This window comes from Callorhinus ursinus, unplaced genomic scaffold (assembly GCF_003265705.2).
Source record: "Callorhinus ursinus isolate GAN/ISIS: 27379988/994484 unplaced genomic scaffold, GSC_fseal_2.0 scaffold9, whole genome shotgun sequence".
NCBI lineage: Eukaryota > Metazoa > Chordata > Mammalia > Carnivora > Otariidae > Callorhinus > Callorhinus ursinus.
Window position 1 is genome coordinate 51804503 of NW_027397071.1, and position 21227 is coordinate 51825729.

Below are 21227 nucleotides of genomic sequence, written 5' to 3' on the forward strand. Positions count from 1 at the left end.
ATTTCAGGGTCCTGGGATCGAGCCCCGCATCGGGCTCCCTGCTCACGGGGAGCCTGCTTCTCCCTCTCCCACTCTCCAGGCCCCCCCACCCCCGCCCCGCTTGTGTTCCCTCTCTCGCTGTCTCTCTCTGGCAATTAAAAAATAAAAAAATAAATTGAGGGCATCTTGAACACAGCCTAGTGAAACCAGAATTCTTGTCATCTTCCATCCTTAATACTTGCTCTTCTTCCAATCTTTCCCGTCTTAGAAAATAGCTTTTCTACCTATTTAATTGTTCACTGTCATATCCCCAGAACAGTGTCTGATACTCAATAAATATTAGTTGAATGTACAATGATCGACTGAATACAAGAGTGGTATAGAAATCAAGAACCATACAGACAGACTTAAAACTTTGGTTTTTTTCCCACCTGGCAAAAAGCCAGAGAGTTTAAGGATCCGTTATTGTCTCTGAGTTAAAACCCACAAGCGAAGAAGTTAAATGGCTCTCGTCATCTCTTACTTTGCAAATTGTGCTTTAAAGAACCAAAGGAGTTTTTGTTCATCTAATATGGTATGGTTGTCTTTGCTGGTAGCAAGAAAATTTGACCCCGCACCCTGCATTTGACCAAATAGTTTCTAGTCAGGGATGGAATGTGGCATTTCCCAAACAAGGCTGGGAATGTACTAAGCATAACAAAGTGATACATTGGACTTCTGCAGCTTGTCAAACACAAAGGTGGGAACTCCCTTGTCAAGAGTCCCCAGCAAGCTGACCTTAATGATAAAGTGACAGGGCTTCAGGTGCTCAATGGAAAGTGATAAATGATTGTTTGATTATGAAAAATTGTGGTGGCCAACAGAGAATGCTGCCCAAGGGAAAATTTCACTTGAGTGAAGATCAGGCGGATAATAGTTAAAGAAAGGTGATAGAGGGAAGAATTCAACAGATCTTGGAATCCCTCCTTTAATTGCTAATAAACATCCTAGCCCTCTTTGTTATTATTGCTTAATATGTAAAAGAACACCATTAGCAACTTAAATTTAGACCTTAGTTTCGTTATTATATTTTACTAAAACAATTCACATTTTCCTTGTGGCCCAGAGTTTAACACAAACCTGAGAACACATGGTACTATATGAAATTAATTCTGCAATGACTGACTTATAGGGACCAATTAATTCTTAATTAGCACCAGGAAATCATTTAGCCTGTAGTTTCAAATTAGGCAATTGCTGAGTCTGCATTTCAAAGGGTTATCCCTCACAGCCCTCACTTTCTCATGCCTTGGACTTCTGGTTCAGCCATTAGTTCATTGTGGAACTGGGTATATAAATCATTCAAGATCCTGAGCTTTAATTTCTTCAAACAGAAAATAGTTGTGTTACAGACACTACACAGTCCTGTTAAATATTATTAAATACATGCTATTTCTCTGGATAAACTGCTAGTATTACTCTTTTACTGGACAAGACCCATGTTCTTTCGTTCTCTAAAGCTCAGACTTCAGCAACATCTAAATTTGGATTTTCTTATTTCCTAGTTCTTGTTTTCTCTCTTTTATCTTGAATTAGACATTTTCAGTGTGCCTAAGTTTTTGTCGAAGTAGCCTCAAATCATTTTAGAAAGTTTCGTTGGGGTGAAATCAATCACTCACTCAATCTGTAAAATTCATTAAACGTACGTCAAGATCTTCCGATCAGGGGTCCCACAGAAGAGAAACTACCATTTGAGAATTCTAACATTACGAATCTGGCGTGGTGCTAATGCAATGCACAAAGAATGGTCTCAGTCCAAATTTTTGACAGAGAAAAACATCTCTTATGGATGTGTGTGTGTGTGAGCAGTTGACACAATAAAAAATTATAGCACATTATGTAAATGCATATTTAGATCCTTTAAAATGTGCATTATTTACTTGAGAGTCAATAAAGGCTTTTCTCAAGTGGTTACAGTTTATTGCAGTGCATCCATCTGTATCCATGTTGATGTTAATACAATTTTGTGTATTAAAAGGCACTACAAAATTGGCTGCTTCTGGGGTCTCATACTCTTAGTACCCTAGGCCAGGAGCAGCGGAGAGTGTCAGAAACACTCCGTTCTGGATGGATCTCCCTACCAGCTTAAACTTTAACCAGAGGCCAGACTTATTTAAAACAACTGCTGGGCTTTTCACAAACAATACAAATAAGAAGGAAGGAAATTTGATCTGGTTTCTCCGGCTAGAATGGCACTGCCTACACACTCTGAACAAAGTAGCCACAATTGAAGAAACAGGGAGCCAGAATTTCCCAAAGGGTGTAGAGCTCAGTTATTTATTACAAAATGATCATATTACTGGATACTTGAAAAGAAGAAAGCAGGTCAGGCAGGTTGGTTTACTTGTTTGTACTCGGCCCCTGCCCCTCGCTCCACTTCTTTAAAAAAATTCTCTTGGTTTTGGTTTGAAAGAGGAAAAAGCTAAAAAGTCAACACAATACGTATTTTTTTTTTTTAACTTAAAAATGCTTTCTCCCTTAAAGCATGAATGAGGGCTGGGGAAGGAGAAGGTCAAGGTCATTACTGTCTTATTGTGTATTTGGGGAGACTTACTTGATCCAAGTGACTCTTGGTCTGGGTCCTCCATAGGGAGGCCTTATAGACATATAAGTCTAGCTCAAAAAAGATGGTTATCAGGGAGGCACAGCCAGATAGGTTTGGAAACTCGTACTTCATTTTTTATAAATCTTGGGAAAGAAAAAGAGAGAGGAAAGTGATTCCTCCTTACCATTTTTAGCAGTTTTGCCCAAACTCAACCTCCAAGAATTCTAATAACCTTCTAATAACCTTCCTGCATTTTTCGTCAAACCAAAATTTATGGGTTGAATTCTTGTATTTAACCTGACATTGCCTTAATTGCTTTATTCCTTGTCCACGAACCATCACAGACTCTCACAGATTAGACAGAGACTTGGATCCTTTTCACGTGGCTTTCTGGCAATCCTAGAGTCTCTTGCATGGGATGCTGCAAAGAAAAGCTGTCAAGAGAGCAGTGCAAACAATAAAATCTAATCCCCCTTCAGGTGCAGTGTGCTCTTAAGACAGCGTGACACACAGCCTTCTCCCCTCACAGAAGGAATGATCACTCCCAAGCCTCGGCATCTGTAAAACTTCAGTCTTACCATTAATCAACCCTAAGTCAGTGGCAACAGGTGAGAGTCCAAACTGTTCCTGTGTTAGCGCCGTTACCAGAAAAAGCCACCCCTCCCCTCAGCGGTAAGGTGTTCTTCAGACAAAAATAACCATTTCCATAGAGCAATGGTGGCCTTAAGAACTCCTGATTACTCATATTTAGAAGTAAAGACTTTTAACAAGGCAGAACTCTAAAAGGAGAAGAAAGTGGAAGGGGAAAAAAAAAAAAAACTGTACTAAGAAAAAAAAAAATAAAGGCTTCCACAAAGGCAAATGGAATTTGAATTATTTGGGTTGTCAACTGCTATATACTTGGCTTCTTCAGAAATTCAAAACCACCGTATATGACACCACTGTAGCTTACCTAAAGCTGAGAAATCTATCTTAATGGTCCATAGCTATAATTTATAAATCATGCCTGAGTCAGACCTGCCACTTATCAAAGCCCAGGACTTTGGAGTTATGGGATTTGTTTTAACAGAGACACAAGGAAAGGGGAATTGACAATGGTTTTTAAACCTCAAGGAGGAGGAGCCTTTTCTGAATAACCAGCCTTTGACTTGAGGCAAACCAAGGTTTTCAAAACATATAGCACCTATCTTCACCATGGCCGCGATGCATGTGAAAGACCCGGATGTCACAAGAGAGAAACGTATCTGACACTGCATGATACCTGGTAAAGCCCTTAGTATTTTTATATTACTGCTACCGAAGTAACTTTATATTACACTGCATTTCCAAGACGGTTGGTATATTCTATTCCTTTTGAATTAAGGGGATCCTCAGGTTGGAGATCAAATTCCAATGTCTTCTGGAAAAACAGACAGAGAGGGGGAGGGGGAGGGCGAGGTCTTTTAAAATTTTTATTTAGATCCATTTTCGCTCCTGAAAGACCCTTCCTGTGCTGAGACCCTGTCTTAGAATCTAGACCCGGGGTTGGCACACATTTTCTGTAAGGGCTGGAGAGCAAAGAGTTTAGGCTTTGCAGGCTGCACGGTCTCTGCTGCTATGGTGCAGAAGCAGCCACAGATATTACACAAACAAACGAGTGTGGCCATGTTCCAGTAACATTTTATTTTCGAAAACAGGCAGAGGGCTGGATGTGACTTGTGGGCCATAGTTCGCAGGCCCCTGGCGTAGACCCACATAATTCCTGTCCACCCTCCAGACATCTGCCATGCTGTGCTCATGAGTTGAGCCCCTTTCACCTCTTCCCTACCAAACCCTGTCCTTGACCTGGTCCACCTTTCTGCTGAAGACTCACCTTTTTGAAGCTTTCAAAGCAATCTGCTTGCCTTCTGTATTTCCACTAACTAGCCATTGTCGCTCTTTTTCTCTTTGATGGGAGTTTGTACCTTTGGCCTACCTTCACCCACTCCTGCTCCCACCGCCCCCCCCCCCCCCACTATAGCTCTTTGATTGTCCCTCTTCACCATTATTTAACCTGCTTTGGTCTGTGCTGGTTTCCCACACCTGTGTGTGTACAATTTCAAGTTAAACACAGGAATCCAAAAAAAGTAGAGGTACAATATGAGGACTGTGGGCTTTAGAGTCTGATAGGTACAGATTTAAATTCTAAGTCTTTCACTTACCAGTTATGCTTTAAGTTTCCGAGCTTCTCTGTGACTCAGTTTTGCCATCTGTACAGTGGGGCTAATAATACCTCAAGACTGTTGTTAGGATCCAATGAGACAAGTATATAAGACACGAGGTGTAGTTCCTGACCATGTGGGTAAGTGATCCATAAATAGCTTCTTTTATTGGTAATACTATCATAAGTAAGGATGGGGATGTGGATGGGAGATAAATAAATTGAAATCTGTTGCTATTTGCTAAGACTTGTTTGGATTACAGAATACACAAGGGGAAAGGAATATTAAGTAAGAGTAAGAAGGACCTGCTGCTTATCTGTCACTTGGACAAATGAATACATAAATATTGATGAAAGAGTAGGTACTATCAGTATGGACATGACAAGAGGGTCTTGAAAAAAAAATCCCTTAACAACAAAATGCAAAACAAAGCAACCATAGCAACAACTCTGATCTAATGGTCATAGACACAATGACCTACAAAGACTGTTTTTGACCAAATATACTTTGAACCTGTACCTTTGCTGAAATCTCAAACTCTGACAAAGTAGAAACTTAGAACTAGGGGGCTGTCTCCCTCTAGACTCCATTTTTCACTTAGATCTACGGTCCTTCAGTGTCCATACTGACCTCCCCCTTTACCATGTAGACCCCTGCTACCCAGGCACGCTTCCAACCTAATCAGAATCTGAGCATGTCTTCTCCTGCCCCACCCCCACAAGCCCAGATATGATGGAAATTTCTATCATTCCCCTGAAAGGCCCACCATGTCAGTCTTTGGGAGTTGCTGATCGGAGATCTAATACATGTTATTGCTAGGAAAAAAAAAAAAGTTTTTAGGGGCTCCTGGGTGGCTCAGTCGTTAAGCGTCTGCCTTCGGCTCGGGTCCTGATTCCAGGGTGCTGGGATCGAGCCCCGCATCGGGCTCCCTGCTCAGCGGGAAGCCTGCTTCTCCCGCTCCCACTTCCCCTGCTTGTGTTCCCTCTCTCGCTGTCTCTGTCAAATAAATAAATAAAATCTTTAAATAAAAAATTAAAAAAATTTAAAAAAGTTTTTAAAGAAGATCTGGAGTACTTTTAAGGAAAATTTTCTAATTATTATTATTTTTTAAAAATTTCTAACTGGATTAAGGGACTTTTAGTTTTGTTTCTGCCACTACTTTGCTTATAAATACGGGCGACTTCTTTCTCTTCTAGATCTCTGATGCTCACCTAGCTTTGCATTCCAGTGGAACTCTGTCTCTGGGATTACAGTTATAAATACTCAGTACAATTGATCCATAGTAATAACACTGACATCTAAAATATCTGAAACTAGGGAGCATGTGCCCTTTAAAATACATTATTTTTTAAATGTTTCTGAGATATTAAGTTATAGAGTATTTCTGGACACAGTCTCTATGACATCCCGGCTTTGGGAAGGCTGTAATTTTTAGAGTTTTAAAATCCCGAAGTGTGCTTGTTCAAGCTCTGTGAGATAGTGCTCCCGCCTTTGGATCCTGACAGGACCTCCTCTCTGAATACGCCACATCTGCACACTACTTGCCTAGGCCGTCATGATGGCTAATGTGAAATATGTTCAAATGCCCCACAACAGCAATGATTATCGGAAATATGAAGAGGGACTGTTTCATAAGCAAAGTGGACAAGAATCCCATTCCATGAAGGGAACTTGAGCTTCTACGTTATCTGCAAGCAATGAATGCTAAGAAATAAGAGATGAAGAATAAGAAACATGGCAAAACACTTGAGAAAAAAGCAAGCCCACAGACTGGGTGATCACAGAGCTGAACAGAAATAGACAGGGAGTCCTCTCACAACGTGTTGGGATTGTACCGGAATTACAAACTGTAGTCCTGCAAAAGAGAGTTTCCAAAGTTAAGTCTGTGGAGATGCTCCAGCCTCTCAGAGGATGACTGGAAGTTTGTGTTTGCTGACATGAAAAAAAAAAAAAGGCAAAAAACAAGTAAGTAAACGACAACAAAACCCATGATAAACATAAAGGCGCGGGCTGTTTGGCAGCATTTCCCCCACCAAATCATCAGGTTTATGGTGTGGTTTAAGTCCCTATTTCTGAGAGACAGGATTACTAAAGTGGAGGTTACTTTCAAAGCATCCTCCTGAATTCCAAGTATCTTCCTGAATACACGTCATAGGATCAAAGGATTTATTCCTACTGTGGTAGATTTCACACAAGGGGAGGAAGTACAAGAAGAATCAGTCCAGTGTCTGAAGTCAGGGGTCCAGGCTTTTATCCCAGGTTGGGTATCAGACAGCTCTGTGGGTCAGCCTCCTGGCTTCCTCTACTGCAAAATGGAAATCATATGTCATGTTTGGGTTTTAGAGCTCAACTCCTCTGTTTGAAATCATCACTCCCTATCCTAATCCACGCAAAGTCACTTAACATTTCTGAGCCCACATTTCCTTATCTATAAATTGGATAAAATAGCATACAAAAAAAAGATTTTTTTTCTCAGAATTAGAATTAATTCTGGTTACATAGCAGGGCTCGCTCATTTAAAAAGTATGTGTTGAGAATCAACTATGTGCTAGACAGTATATTAGACTGTGGGTTATTTACTATTCTTAGAATTGTTTTCTTTTTTTTTTTAAGATTTTATTTATTTATTTGACAGAGAGAGACACAGCAAGAGCAGGAACACAAGCAGGGGGAGTGGGAGAGGGAGAAGCAGGTCTCCCGCTGAGCAGGGAGCCTGATGTGGGACTCGATCCCAGGACCCTGGGATCACGACCTGAGCCGAAGGCAGACGCTTAACGACTGAGCCACCCAGGCGCCCTCTTAGAATTGTTTTCTTTAGAATAAATTAAGATATGTGAAAAATAATCAGGATCATATAATGTAATGTGGCAACGTGAGATAACTGGGAATCAAAAGTTGAACTGTTTTCATGGACGTGGAAGCTCATGGCATGGGCTAGTAGCCACTTTCTAGTACCTGAATTTACCTGTGCTCTGCAAGTCCTCACCACAAGAATAAGTCACTTCAGCTAGGGAGAAAGCTGAGCCCATTGCTCCAAGCTCAGGACAGCTTTGTTCTTATCTCCTGCAGGGGACAGTTAGTAGTTCTGTCTGTCCAGCAGTTCCTTGCCATTCCCTCTGGAAACAGAGATCTCATGGTTTTGGGGGGTACCTATCCTTCCCTCAGCCCCAGCCTAGGTAGCGAGAGTGGTCTCAACCCCACCCACTGGTTCTGCAGGTAGGTATGCAACCCAGGCCACACCAGTGAGAAACCCCCTTATCTCTTAAACATAAGGATTATTCCAAAAGTGACCCAAGCAAAGGACCCAAACCAGGACAATTAGAGCCATAAGCATCCAGGAGTAGAACCTTTTCCAGATCTACTGTGAAAAAGCTATTCTCTTTCTCCCTTGGGATTGTTACATTGGTGGGAATTAAACCTGGAGCTGCCCACATCATTAATGCCACAGTCTGAGGAGATTCAGCCTCAGAATGAAGTTCACACAGAAGACAGAAGAGCTGAGGGAGAGAGCAAGACATACAGATTTCTGAAGGTATCACCTGAGCATCTGGATCCAGCTCTGCCTGAAGCCGTCCACCCCTAGACATTTTACTTACAAGCACCAATCCATGATTTTCTTTTGGAGGAGTAGAGGGATGGTGAAGGAATTTGGTTGGGTTTCTTTCACTTTTAAAAACAGTTCACTTGAAAGGATCTATATGAACATATCTTCAAAGCATTCAGTACCAGGTATGCAACAATTCCACAACTTTTATTATAGTGTTCCGGAACTGGAGGATTTGGAAAGATCTGGACATATCCCCCAGGGATGCCAAGGTTTTCTAAATTCGTATCCCATGCCAATGGAAGGGACCCACACAAACTGACACACATAAATCCACCCCCCCCCCCAATACTTTAAATACCTGTGCTGGATTATCCCTTTCTTGAGATTGCCTCTCACTAATCTCATCATAGTGATAATAATTTGTTGCCTATCCACCTGTTTGGCTAGATGTGGGGCCAGAACTCGTCTGGTTTGTTCATTAGGGCCTAGCATGCTCAATGATTACCTGCTGAATTGATTCTTATAAACAACAGACCCTTGTTAACCAAAGAGGTGGTTATCTTAACTTTAGCAAGAGCCATGCCTGAATGAAGATAGAGCCAAGAGAAGTCTCTACCATGGTTAAAGGGCAGCCTATCATGGGAGGGAGCTATTTACTTGCCCCACTGGGCAGATTCCCATTTTCCCAAACAGACAAGAGCCGTGGGATGGGGTAACCAGGTTGCCTCACCTCCCTGAGACCGCATGTCCTCCTCTGAGCATCCGTGGCTCCTGCCAGAGAGGAGCAACACACACTCCTTCCAGACCCACAGGAGCAGGCAGGAAGAGTAGGCTGGGGACGAGGGCGGAAGAATGAAGGAAATGAGAAGTCTCTCCAGAGAGTCACGTGCAAAGAAAGCAAATGCAGGTATGAGGATAAAAGGAGCCGTCACAGAGACAGGGAACATTCAGTCACCGTACTTACGACAGTTCCCAGCCCTTTCCGTATGTCATTTCACTCCCTCTGCCTCCTCAGGCTTTGACGTTTGGTACAGGTGGGAAAACAAAGGCAGGTAGAAGATAAGTGAGCCGCACAAGCGTACGCGGATCCCAAGTGGCCAGCCAGGACCCGAATTCTATGCTGGCTGACCCCACAGCCCGCGCACTTTGCATTGTGCTCCCGCGGCTCCCCTCTGAATTCTTTCTCGGAGGTCAAATGGTTTATTTCCCTTCAGAAGTTTTTGTTCACAGGTCCCTTATTATTGTATTGGAACCTGGCAACGCTGATGTTGCTCACGTGTGTTTTGCACATCAGAAAAAGGAAGTGTTTGACTGGGGCGGAGGGGGGGGAGCGACCGCCATTTCATATGAAGAAATGGCACATGACAACTGGAAATTTACTCTGGAAATATACATTTTAAACAACATTCTCTACGTGTGATTAAGTACACTAATTTTAATAATACAAAGGAGGCGGCACGAAATGGGTGGCTCTCTGGGATACTGCGACCACATTAGTAGGGCCATCCGTTCCCATTTCAAATATCAGTGCTCACCGCCCCCCACCCGCCCCCGCCTACATGGATGATAAGCTGATACTACATAAACATTGTTAAAGCCACAGTTCTATGCTACAGTAATTCACTTAACTTTAACATGATTTATGGTTCTGTCAATAGGGGAGGTTGAAAACCCTGCACTGAAGCTTCAATGTGAGCCTCATATTTAAAACAGCAATTGTATGTGTGTGTGTGTATGTGACAGAGGAAAACATTCCACATAAAGAGGAGATACAAGTCCAATACTGACTTTTTTTATTCCACTCCGAAAAGAGGAAAATAAAGAATGAGTTCAAACATGGAATCCGCGTGATATTAAGCTAGACCAAGAAGAAAGAACTGCTAGGGATTTATCTGATTATGTGATTTACAGTAGAAGCCATACTGGGAAGTCTTATCAATGAGAGGATTTTAAAGAAACTTTCTCAGAACGCTGCCTTCACCATGTGTGCCTATGTGGGTCTATGGTGGGGGAGCAGGGGAAGGAAGAGGGGGAGCGACAGAGAGATGGAGAGAAAGGGGCCAGGAATTCCAAGGAAGAGCAGCTTCTTTTGTCAAGACGAGTTTAAATCTAGGCCCACGTGGTTAGGCACCCTATTTTTCTCTGTGGCACTCACCCTGGGGGCATTTTGCCTCTTTAGGAGATTAAGGAGCCAATTGGTCTTACTGCTCTAACCTGTCCTCCTTGGGACCACATATTAGCACGATTCCTCTACAGAAGAGCTCTCTTTAGAAGTTTGCTGTGGGGATGACAAATTAACCCAGCAGGGTGTCCCACACATCTATCTCAGTACAAATTATTAGTGTAATAGAGCTTTTAGTTATGCATTTATCTAGTAATTATTGAACGGTTACACAAAACCAAGCTGAGCAGCCATGGCCTTTTATGAGGTTCGCTCGGTGGGTGGCCTTACAGTTAATTTAGGATAGTTTTCCACTAAGCAGTTCACTTGCAGACAAATTAGCTAAACAGCCTTCTCCTTTAAATATTTTCCATGTCATAGTGAAACTCTTTACAATACAATAAAGGTACAGTTTTAATTACACGCTTCCTGACTTTTGTTTAGTTGTAGTTTTAAAACATTTGCTGGCACTGTTTTTTCCTTTGGCTGGGCAGTAATAGCTGGTTGTAAGTATCTGGCTAATGAATTTAATAATTTCCTGAACTGGGACTTGAAGGGCCTTTGCTAAAAAGCTGCCTTTCCTCTTCGCCATCCAGATCCTTCAAATCCCATTGGCAGCGTTTCCCACCGGGCTGGACACCAGCACCTGAGCTAACCTTGACCAATGTTCATAAGCCCTACTTACTTGACTTTCAATGCTCCCTCAAAGGTGGTACTTGGTAGGTCTATGATGCCTGCATTTGAAAATCAATTCTGGCAATTCTTATTGTAGAATAACAACGTAATGTTTTCTCAAATGACATACTCCAATAATAAATAAACACCTTGTGTCTGTTGGCAGATTATTTCAGCACCTTGTTAGCAACAGGTACTTAATTGCTTCTCATTTCCCCGAGATGATTCAATTGCACTAAACCAGGAGAGACAAATTAGATTCAGCTCCTTTGAAAGGAGCGCCAGCAAGTTCTACAACTAAGTTAAAAGCTTTCCTAAGAGGCAGAGAGGTTTGCAGATACGATACGAGAACGCTGAACACACCTATCACTTAGATCGAGGGGGCCTATGCCAAGGGAGAGGTGCCATGGTTATGGTGGTGGTTAAAGGGAGTACTTCTTGCAGGCCCTTAATTTTGACAAAAAAAAATTTGTAATACTACAGCAAATATGTTACAAAAAGGGGATCATATCATCTTGAGCTCAGTATTTTTCTTAATGCCTAGCAAGGTAGAAGCTCTTCATTAAGGCGAAGCAAGTATGTATTGAGCATTTATTCACCACGCAACACATCTCCCTAAATCCTACCAAATACACGCACTTGAATGTTGTATTATTATTACAAATGGGGGGACGGAAATGACTCTGTTATTCCCAAGCTTTCTGTTTGTCTTCAATCAAATCCATGCAGTCATTCATTTATTCAACAAATATCTGTTGAGTGCTTTTCCTTATGCCAGGCACGAGGCTGAGGAGCACAGATAGGAAGAATAAAGCCATGGTTCCTGCTCTAAGGGGCCCTGTCATCTAGTGATAACTGCTGCCTTCATATTTTACCTCTCCTTCCTTCCTCCTCTATTATTGTCTATGAATCCACACTCCTCCAACCTTTCCTGGTGACCTCCATTTCCTGGAAGGCGATCTTAATTCTCATAATTCTCTGCAGTATGTTTTTCTTGGCCAAACTGGGAAATATTGTTAACTGCAGACCCTTAGATGTTTCATCACTACGAGCAGGATCCCTGCTTGAATCATGAGGATCATGGACTTAGAGAGGTTTACAGAGCATATAAACTTCTGACTACCTCTCCAAACAGAAACTGGCATGACTCTTTGAAAGCCGCACAATAAATCTTTGGCTTATATGGCTATTGTTTCAGCATATCTTATGTGTATTTTCGGTACCGGGGCAGGCAATTTTACTCCTAAACTCCCTTCATGTGTATATGTTTTTTGACTCATAAAGAAGTGGGTGGTTTAGCTTCATGCTCACATCGTGTGGGTCTTTAATTCCTCAGTACTTAGTTATCGAAAAGCACAACTTGTCGCTGTCGCTTTGTTTTGCATGCTTACAATCAGAAGGCACTCTGCAGGAGAAGAGGGGTTAAGTCTTCGGCTTGTTTGGACTCTTCGCAATGCCAAAATGCCACAGTAGTTCTCTATCAGGATGCCCTTGTCCCTGACAACACCCTGAGCTTCCCCTATCACAGTAACAGAACTGCTGGCTTTCTTGTCCCGTCATCCACCAGGAGGTAAGCACTTTGAGGCCAGAGTCCTACCTTCTCTCGTTCACTCTATTCGGCAACGAGTAGAGCACCTTGTACCCGCTGTAGTGCTTGAAAAATACTGGTAGAAAAAACGAACAGATCCCCAGACAGTCAGGGGAGTGTGCAAGTCAATTTTAATATCAAAAAAGTCACACTGACCTCAAAAATTGTGTTCTGAAGTGGCTTACATCTAACAGAAACCCTGCATTACCAGTAGCAAGGATTCACGGGCTAATAAAAAAAAAAGGTCAAGTGATTTGTTTATGGCTGTTATTAAAAAATTCAGTGTGATAACATGGGTTATGTCACGCTTATCAAAAGATCTCAATGGCTATGTTATGTCTCAGACTAATAAAAAATGTGAAAACAAATTAATTGTTTAAATAAATATAGTTTATTTCTCCCAGTGGGGAGAAAAAGGTAGAACCAAGTGACATAGGGGAAGAGGCACTGAATTGGAGACTTGATTTCTGTTCTTGGCTGAGATCTCTCATCTGCAGGAGTAATGTGGAATACATTACTAACTGCTCACTGGCATACTCCCCTCCTACTTACCCACTTATAAAGCCCTAATTTTATACAGAGTGGCAATGTGTTCAGCTAAAAAAATAATCTAGACTTCTTAGCCTCTCTTCCAGCTAGAGGTCATTATGTGGCATGGTTCGGACCATGCTGCATAACATTCTACAAAAGGTGGCAGAATGAGCCGGCCTTGCTTTCTGCTTGGAATGCAGATGTGAGGCAGGTATGCAGTGGCCACACTGTGACCAAGAGGTCACAGTATGAGGATGAACACAACCCACTAAAGCAAGGCTAAGAGATTAAATCTCAATCCTTGGATTATCACAGTCCTGAATTACACACTTGTTTTTATAGGAGAAAAATATGACCTGTTTAGTCAGATCTTCTGTTACTTGCAATCAAACACATTCTTAGCTGATATGGGAAATGGATGAGACCAGATTTCCAGAGCACTGTTCTCAAATTCTGTGGTTCTAGATGAGGCTCAATAAGTGCTTACTTGCTAATTATTTTCAACCTCTGCCTTGCAATGTGTACAGTGTGGGCGCCGCCCCATTTCTAAAACCCTAAAGCACAAGAGTTGCTTTACTTAGAGTAAAGCATTAAATTAAGTGAAATGCTTAAATTAAGTATAATTCATTATCTTGTTTTTGAAAATAGCAAAGATTTTAGGCAGACATCTAAATTTCAAGAAGACAAACTTTCAAGAGACTCTAAAATATCACCGATTGTTCCAAATAATTCCAATAAAAGGAGTTAGACCCTTTAAATTATCAAACTTATAACTCTTAAGAAAGCAAAGGGAAGAAGAAAGATTTTTTTTCAGTTATAGTGAATAAAATAAACTGTCGTGATTAAATACTTTCTTATGGTTGAAATTAAGTGCTGATAAAAGAAAGTCTTTGAAAGCCCAATCTTTCAGCTTAAAGTGCATAATTGTAATAATGTATAATGACATACAAATGCTTTTATGGAAACTTAATGTCTTCCCCACTCCCCAGGATATTCCAAAAGGCTTTCACTCCTTTATCTAATTTTAACTACATAGGTGGCCAAGGATGGTCCCTATGGTACAGATGGCCAAACTGAGGCCACGGGGTTAAGTGACTTATCAAAACCACGAAGAAAGCCAATATCAGAGGCAGATTTGTTTTAAGAAACCACACATCTCTACCTTCATCATGTACACAGAGAAGTGATCAGAATAGCAGAAACTAAGAAAAACCGTAACTTTTATATGAAAGTTTTATTCATATAATCTTATAAAAGCTTTCTTTAGTGGGAAGGCCATCATTCTTCCCCATCCTGGACAATTCCTTATAAAGAAGTCCTGCCTAAACTATTATACATTTATCGCTCTGTAGTTCTTCTGAAGCAATATGATATTATCAGTGTCAGGGAGGGGATGAATGCTTTCCGTGTACACTGATGTACAATGTGAGTACTTTTTATTTATGCAACCAATATTTGAGCATAAAATTCATTGCATGAGACACAATGAAGATAACAAAAAGTCTAAGTTATAGATCCTCCCTTTCAAAGGTTCCATTCTAGGAGAGCAACAAGACACGTACATTAACTAGCAAAGCAAGGTGCTGGGCGTGAAAGGCTATGGGACTTTAAGGAGCGTGAGGTGATGGCAGTCTGCGTGGAGCTAGGGGGTCTTTGTGTAGAAAATCATATTTGAGCTGGTCTTGGAATAGGCAAAATGTTGATAGGTGAAAGTAGTAGTAGGGACAGCATGAAATTTACAAAGGCTGGGTAAAAATGGGTGATTTACTTGTTTGCATGATTTGAGTACCTACTATATTTCCAGGCACTATGCAAACAACCGTAAATACATGATTTCAGTTCCTCCTCAGATAATACGATTCTCTTGAGGTAAAGATTATGATCTCCAATTTACAGATGAAGAACCTATGACTCAGAGAAGTAAAGCAATGTACGAGGTCCACACAGCTGGTAACAGTGGTGGAGACAGGGTTCCAACACTGGTCTGTTTGACCCCTGAGCTTTTATGCTTACCCACTGTGAAATGCTGCCTCCCTTCAAGGCCCTATTTTTTTTTTTTTTTTTTTGCATTTGCTTTGCAATTTCAAAGAGAGGTTTCCTTTGTAACAAGTGTCCACCATATTTCCAAATATGGCTTATGTTTGTAGTAAAAAAAATAGGGCCATTTTTTTTTTAGCGAGGTGACCTTGCTTTGCTCTACAGCAAAGTGTTAAAATATCACCTCTGGCCTGGGCACTGAGATATATTACACAGTTATTGCTTACGGATAGTGTTTGTCTGGTCAAGGTATTCCCATGAGAAGTTTTAAGAAAAATTTTTAAAATTTTATTTTATTACGTTATGTTAATCACCATACATTGCATCATTAGTTTTTGATGTAGTGTTCCATGATTCATTGTTTGCGTATAACACCCAGTGCTCCACGCAGAACGTGCCCTCCTTAATACCCATCACCGGGCTAACCCATCCCCCCACCCCCTCCCCTCTAGAACCCTCCGTTTGTTTCTCAGAGTCCATAGTCTCTCATGGTTCGTCTCCCCCTCCGATTTCCCTCCCTTCATTTTTCCCTTCCTACTATCTTCTTCTTCTTTTTTTTATTTTTTAACATATAATATATTATTTGTTTCAGAGGTACAGGTCTGTGATTCATCAGTCTTACGCAATTCACAGCACTCACCATAGCCCATACCCTCCCCAAAGGAGGCAGCAGAAGCCTTGCAATCGGGGTACTATGGAGAGGTGAATATGTCATGTGATTCTGAGCAACGGTGTAGTAAACAGCTTCCCCTGTCCCTGTGCCCCAGGACCCTGATAAAGGACACACCTTTCTCTTCTTCCAGGCCCTTTGAAGTTCGACTGTCTGTCTGGATTCTCTAATGATTTACTGATTTGGGTTATGGCAACTCTTTACAATAAAAGGAACATTGAGGTTGAAGTCTCCTTTAGGTACACATCACATTTACTCCACACTGGCTCATTCAGTCAGACTCTCTCTCCTTCACTTTGGCCTCATCTTCCTAAAACATCAACTCTTAATCCTGTGATTTCATTCCAACCACTAGCTTTCCATCTTGTTCAGAGAAGAATAAAGGGCAATATGGCGCCTGCAGCAAATATTTCTTAGATAGCAAGAGGCTCAATACCAACCTTAAAAAGTATATCTTGGCCCCAAAATGTCTCGTGTTAGCCCATCTCCACTCTATGATTCTTGCCACAAAGACGCCAATGAAGAGTTTCATCTAACTTACTCCAATTCCCCTTACCAGACCACTAAGAGGGGGGGCAGGGTGCAATAAGAATGGGTACCTGAGTAGATTTTCCAGAAAGGAGAACCGAGGATGCTGGGAACCATCTTGAATTCTGGTGAAAACAAAGAATCTTTGGTATTCCATAATTCTTAAACTAGGCATCTTTCTCTTTTCCTCATAAACATTTCTTTCATGGTATGAATAGGAGATCAAAGCTCATTGTTCTAAAGGCTAAGGAGGTCCACTCTGGTTCAACCCAGCGTGGGTCATTTTAGCAAATGTGTTTAAGTATCTAGCATGAAGAAGCTCCCAATGTTGGCCCTCAAGGGTAAATGCTAGAATTGTTATTATAATGTGTAGAACTATGGTTTTAAGACAAGACTCATAGAAGGCACTCAATATTTATTGAATAAATGATAATATATGCACATTGCTTTATGCTCCTCAAAGAGTCTCTACAAATATATGTATATGTATATATATATACATATATATATATATATTTTTTTTTATCATGTCTCTATGTAAGAATAGGAGGCTGGGAGGAAAAGTTCATTCAACAATAGTACTGTCCCATTTTATTGATGAGGACATTAAAAAAAATCCACAAGATAAGTCGAAAGGCAAAGAGGTAGCTCACCCAATCAGCTATCCTGATTGCTAGCACCCTGTTCTTCCCAATCCTGATTACTTGGCTCCACTGTGAATCTTTCTTCTGCTTGGAACGGCCTCTATTCATGTAAGTGACTTCTTAAGGTTTGACCTCAGTGCTATCTAAACTTTGAAGTCTCTTTATTTGATAAAAAATGGTAATAGCACATTCCACATCATCTTCTGAATGCTTATTTTCTTGCATCTCTCTTCTGCCCTACACTGTATGCTTGATGAAGAAAGGAACCACTCAACTCCCAGCGACAGGCACTCAGTAAATTGTCGCTTAATGAATGAATGAAACTCCATTGTCCCCTCCTCTAGTTCCCTCAGAAATTTCTACTTTTAACATTCATTTAGCATTTAAAACATTAACCTAGCCATAGAAAGACAAGAAACATCACATGCCCTATCTCCTCGAGACTGAAAATCTTCTGACTAAAAGGACTTCATATCTTTTATTTTCCACCACAGTTTAGATGCTTAATGAATGCTGACTCTGAGGATAATATCATAATGCTACCCCGCTGAAAAAGAGACTCATCCTGGGACTGTATGATCCAATTTGGATGCAAGGTTTTCAAGTTAGAAAAAAATATATAAGTTGCCTTTCTGATTATAACACACACACACACACACACACACACACACACACACACATGCACGCGCACACCACACAAGTGAAGTTGTAAGGGATCTTGAGAAAATTCTGTCAATGATCACAAGATGTTTAAAAGATGGAGCAAGTAAGTTTTCATAATTGTGGATATAGTAATCGCTTCACAAAATAGTCCGAATACTTATTTTCTTCAGTGTAATTTCAGCATGTGTGCATTGGATGGCCCTCTCAACTGCCATTTCTCCCTGAGATGCTCACAGAGTATTCATAAAGGGATTCAGATTTTTGAGTCTAACACTGAGATTAATGCAAGAAATATCAGTTTCCCCAGACGTATGTCAAAGTAGACAAGAGACCATAACTTTCTAGGATGTTTTATAATACCAGCCGGTAGATCACAGACCTACCTAAGCGACAATCTGATGGAAGAAAGTGAACGTGGTTACAATTATTCATACTCCTACTGTGGGAGTTTCATAAACAAACTAATAAATATTTTCATCTTGCAATAAGATCAAGTTAAGTGATTTGCTGACATTCTCTTGAGGTTTAAAGCTTGTCTTTAATGTGAAATACAAATCATATTTCTTGTGGACACATTTTAATAATAAACTTAAAAGCACACGAGACAAAAAATAATGAAAACATTGCAATGAAAACCAGACAAACTATCTACCACTTCAAAAGGAGTCGGTGAAGACTGCTCGTCAACACCGTGATGCAAGCAACCTCCATGCAAAACGCCACATACTGCAATCAGGTTTCAAGGAAAGGGAATCAGCAGGGATGAGAGAATGCAAAACAGCTCTTACTTGAAAACAGGTAACTAACTACAGGAAAATATACTCACCTAACACACACACACACACACACACACACACACATGCACACACACACTCCTCTTGTCCAACTTGTAGGACAGATTTGATTTGGGTTCAGTTCAAATTACCTCCCACCCCTTTGCAACATCCCACTGGGAATGAGAGGTTTGGTTCCTTTTCTGGCCTGAGGTAAGGATCAAGGGTTTGATGCCAAAGCTGTCCCCAAGGATGAGAAACTGGAGCGCTCACTGCCTTTAGGAGCATTCTGGGAGAGGCCTCCATGTCTCTCCTTTTGTTACGCTGCTCCCAAGGCCATGATCTAAGCACAAGCAAGGGTGCCTGTGGAGTGGCTCACCTCTGGGTCCTGTGATGACAGGTCGGTGGTGCTGGGTGAATGCAGTTCCCAGGGAGGAGGTCTGCGAAGGGGAGGGGCTGCTGAAACCAGACTTCTCCGACTTCTTCAGGGTGGTTGGAGATGGCATTCCTGGCAAGAAGGATGGAGTGATAAGCACACTTTAATTCAGGGCACAACAGCTTGTACAGCCCAAAAGATAAAACTGAAAGAATTAAAAAAAGAAACCCACCTGTGAGCGCAAAATTCATTTTGAATCGCTTTGAATTTGTCACAGGGAACCCAACAGGGAGCAAAATGGTCCCTTGGTAAGTCCAACTAGAATTGACTCCAACTTATTCTACTCAATCATAGTCCCTTTTGGCATTATTGATCTTGCCTAATTATGGAGGGCCCCTGCCCAGTGTTTCCTGAAAGTTGTATGTGCCTGTGGCCCCTGGGACCCTTCAGAAAGGAGGCTCTCGAAGGCACATGAAGACCTCATCTGCAACCATCTCATCTTGCCAGGTACCTTACTGAAGCACCAAAGCACTTTCTCCACATTTTAAATAATTTAGCTATTTTAACATTAAAAAAAGACCCTCAACAATGACAACTCAGTTGCTCATCCAATGAATTATTTATAATAGAAAAAAGAAAGAAAAGATCAAAGTAAAAAAAAAAAAATCCTTAAATGCCCAACACTTGAAACTGGTTAAATAAATAGGATAGAACCCATGCAAATAGTACTGTCAGAGAATAAGGACATTCATTCCACTAATGACATGGAATAAAGACACGGAAAGCAATTATAAAATAGGATGTTGTGCTGGATGCCACTTAAAAATATAGGTCTCTGTACAGAGAAAGAACTGGAAGGAAGAAAGAACTGCACATAAACCGTAACGGTGGTTCTCTCTGTGTGTTGGATTTGGGTGGTTTTCATTGCCTCTTTTTGCTTACTTGTTTTTCCTGTGATAAATGTATATTACTTTTATGTTAAGAAAATACAATAAAAACTTGTTTTTAAAAATAGTATTTTTACCATAGTTTCTGAGGTTTTCATAACATTTCCAGCATAGAAAATGCTTTGGGAAGAAAATAATGGGAAAATCGTCTCTTGTAATTACTGCATTTGTAATGTTCTCGGCAGCCACGCTGACACACACAACTGGAGGCATCTATCAGTTTGGAAGGGTGCCAATTAAAACAGTGAAAACTTGGATATAAAAATAAAGGAAATGACTCCTTGTCTCCACATCACAGGACAAATTTGGGCTCTCTTAAATTTGCAGCACAAAACTAGTCTGTATGCACGTCAAAAGAATCAAATCTCCTTTACTTACGTATGTCTGCATGTGTTGTATTCTATGACCAGAGAATTATTGGGGTGAGCCGGAAAACTAAGTAATAAAAATAATAATGATATTAGCATGTACCTGTTAGTGAGTAGTTACTAACTCCTATGCACCGTGCCAAGCACTTTATAGGTATAGACCTGTTCCCAAACTTAGTTTGGCCTGTATCTAAATATGTCCTCGTTATTTATGTTCACAGATTTCCTTCAGTGAGGTTCTACAACACAGGCTTTGAGTGTGACTACAGATTCTATAAGGATAGTGTGTTTTGCCCCTTCTATTTTCAGGATATCCAACAAAGGGTCTAGAACACAGCAAGTGGCCTGAAAAGATATTTAAACTAGGTGTTAACGGTCTCAGCTTTATCTGTGGCTTTACCTACTGACATAGTAAAACTTGGGAGTTTGACCCCAAGAAAGAAACAAATTGCAAGCTGGTAGGAACATTTGCATGGTACCAAGTGAGGACATTATGAAGTGGTGTGTGATTTCACACCAACTGGACAAATCTAGATCCCATCCATTCCAGATCAGTATCTATGTGATTTGAATGAAAAAGCACGTCACTCAGCGACGTCAGCTGTGTTTCCCTGCTCTTTGAATCAGTAACCAAAGGCACACCATACCAATATCCTAACATCATTAGGATTGATTGGGGTTTTGGACCAACATTCATTGCAAGTAACCTAGCCTAAGGTATAATCACAGAACTACATTAGAGAGGGGATTTCAAATTAAAAAATTAAAGGGAAGAAATAAAAGTTACCAAAATGTAAACAAACCTCTCAATTCATTCAAACCTCTCTTGTGCAAAACACATTTTTAGGCTGCCAACCAGTCCACTGATTTAAGCTCAGTCAAATGTCTGAATTATGTGTCATGAAACAGAAATAGAAGAGAAAATGAAAATGTCAAAACTTTTAAGATGGCAGAAGTTTTTTCAGACAATGGAATC

The 21227-nt window shown here is 40.9% G+C and overlaps 1 protein-coding gene across 7 annotated transcripts in view; it reads right to left on the reverse strand.

Annotated features, from left to right (window-relative positions):
• Positions 1-21227, reverse strand: part of NFIA (nuclear factor I A) — a 360615-nt gene that overhangs the window by 56246 nt on the left and 283142 nt on the right. For 4 of the 7 annotated variants that reach the window (XM_073896645.1, XM_073896647.1, XM_073896646.1 and 1 more), the window contains 2 exons: positions 18940-19068; positions 16552-16605 (listed from right to left, as the gene is read on the reverse strand). In XM_073896645.1, the coding sequence (XP_073752746.1) occupies positions 16552-16605; positions 18940-19068 (183 nt within the window). Of the gene's footprint in view, positions 1-3902; positions 3963-16551; positions 16606-18939; positions 19069-21227 lie in introns of those variants that run through there. The other 3 variants (XM_025871741.2, XM_025871740.2, XM_073896648.1) reach the window with 2 other exon arrangements.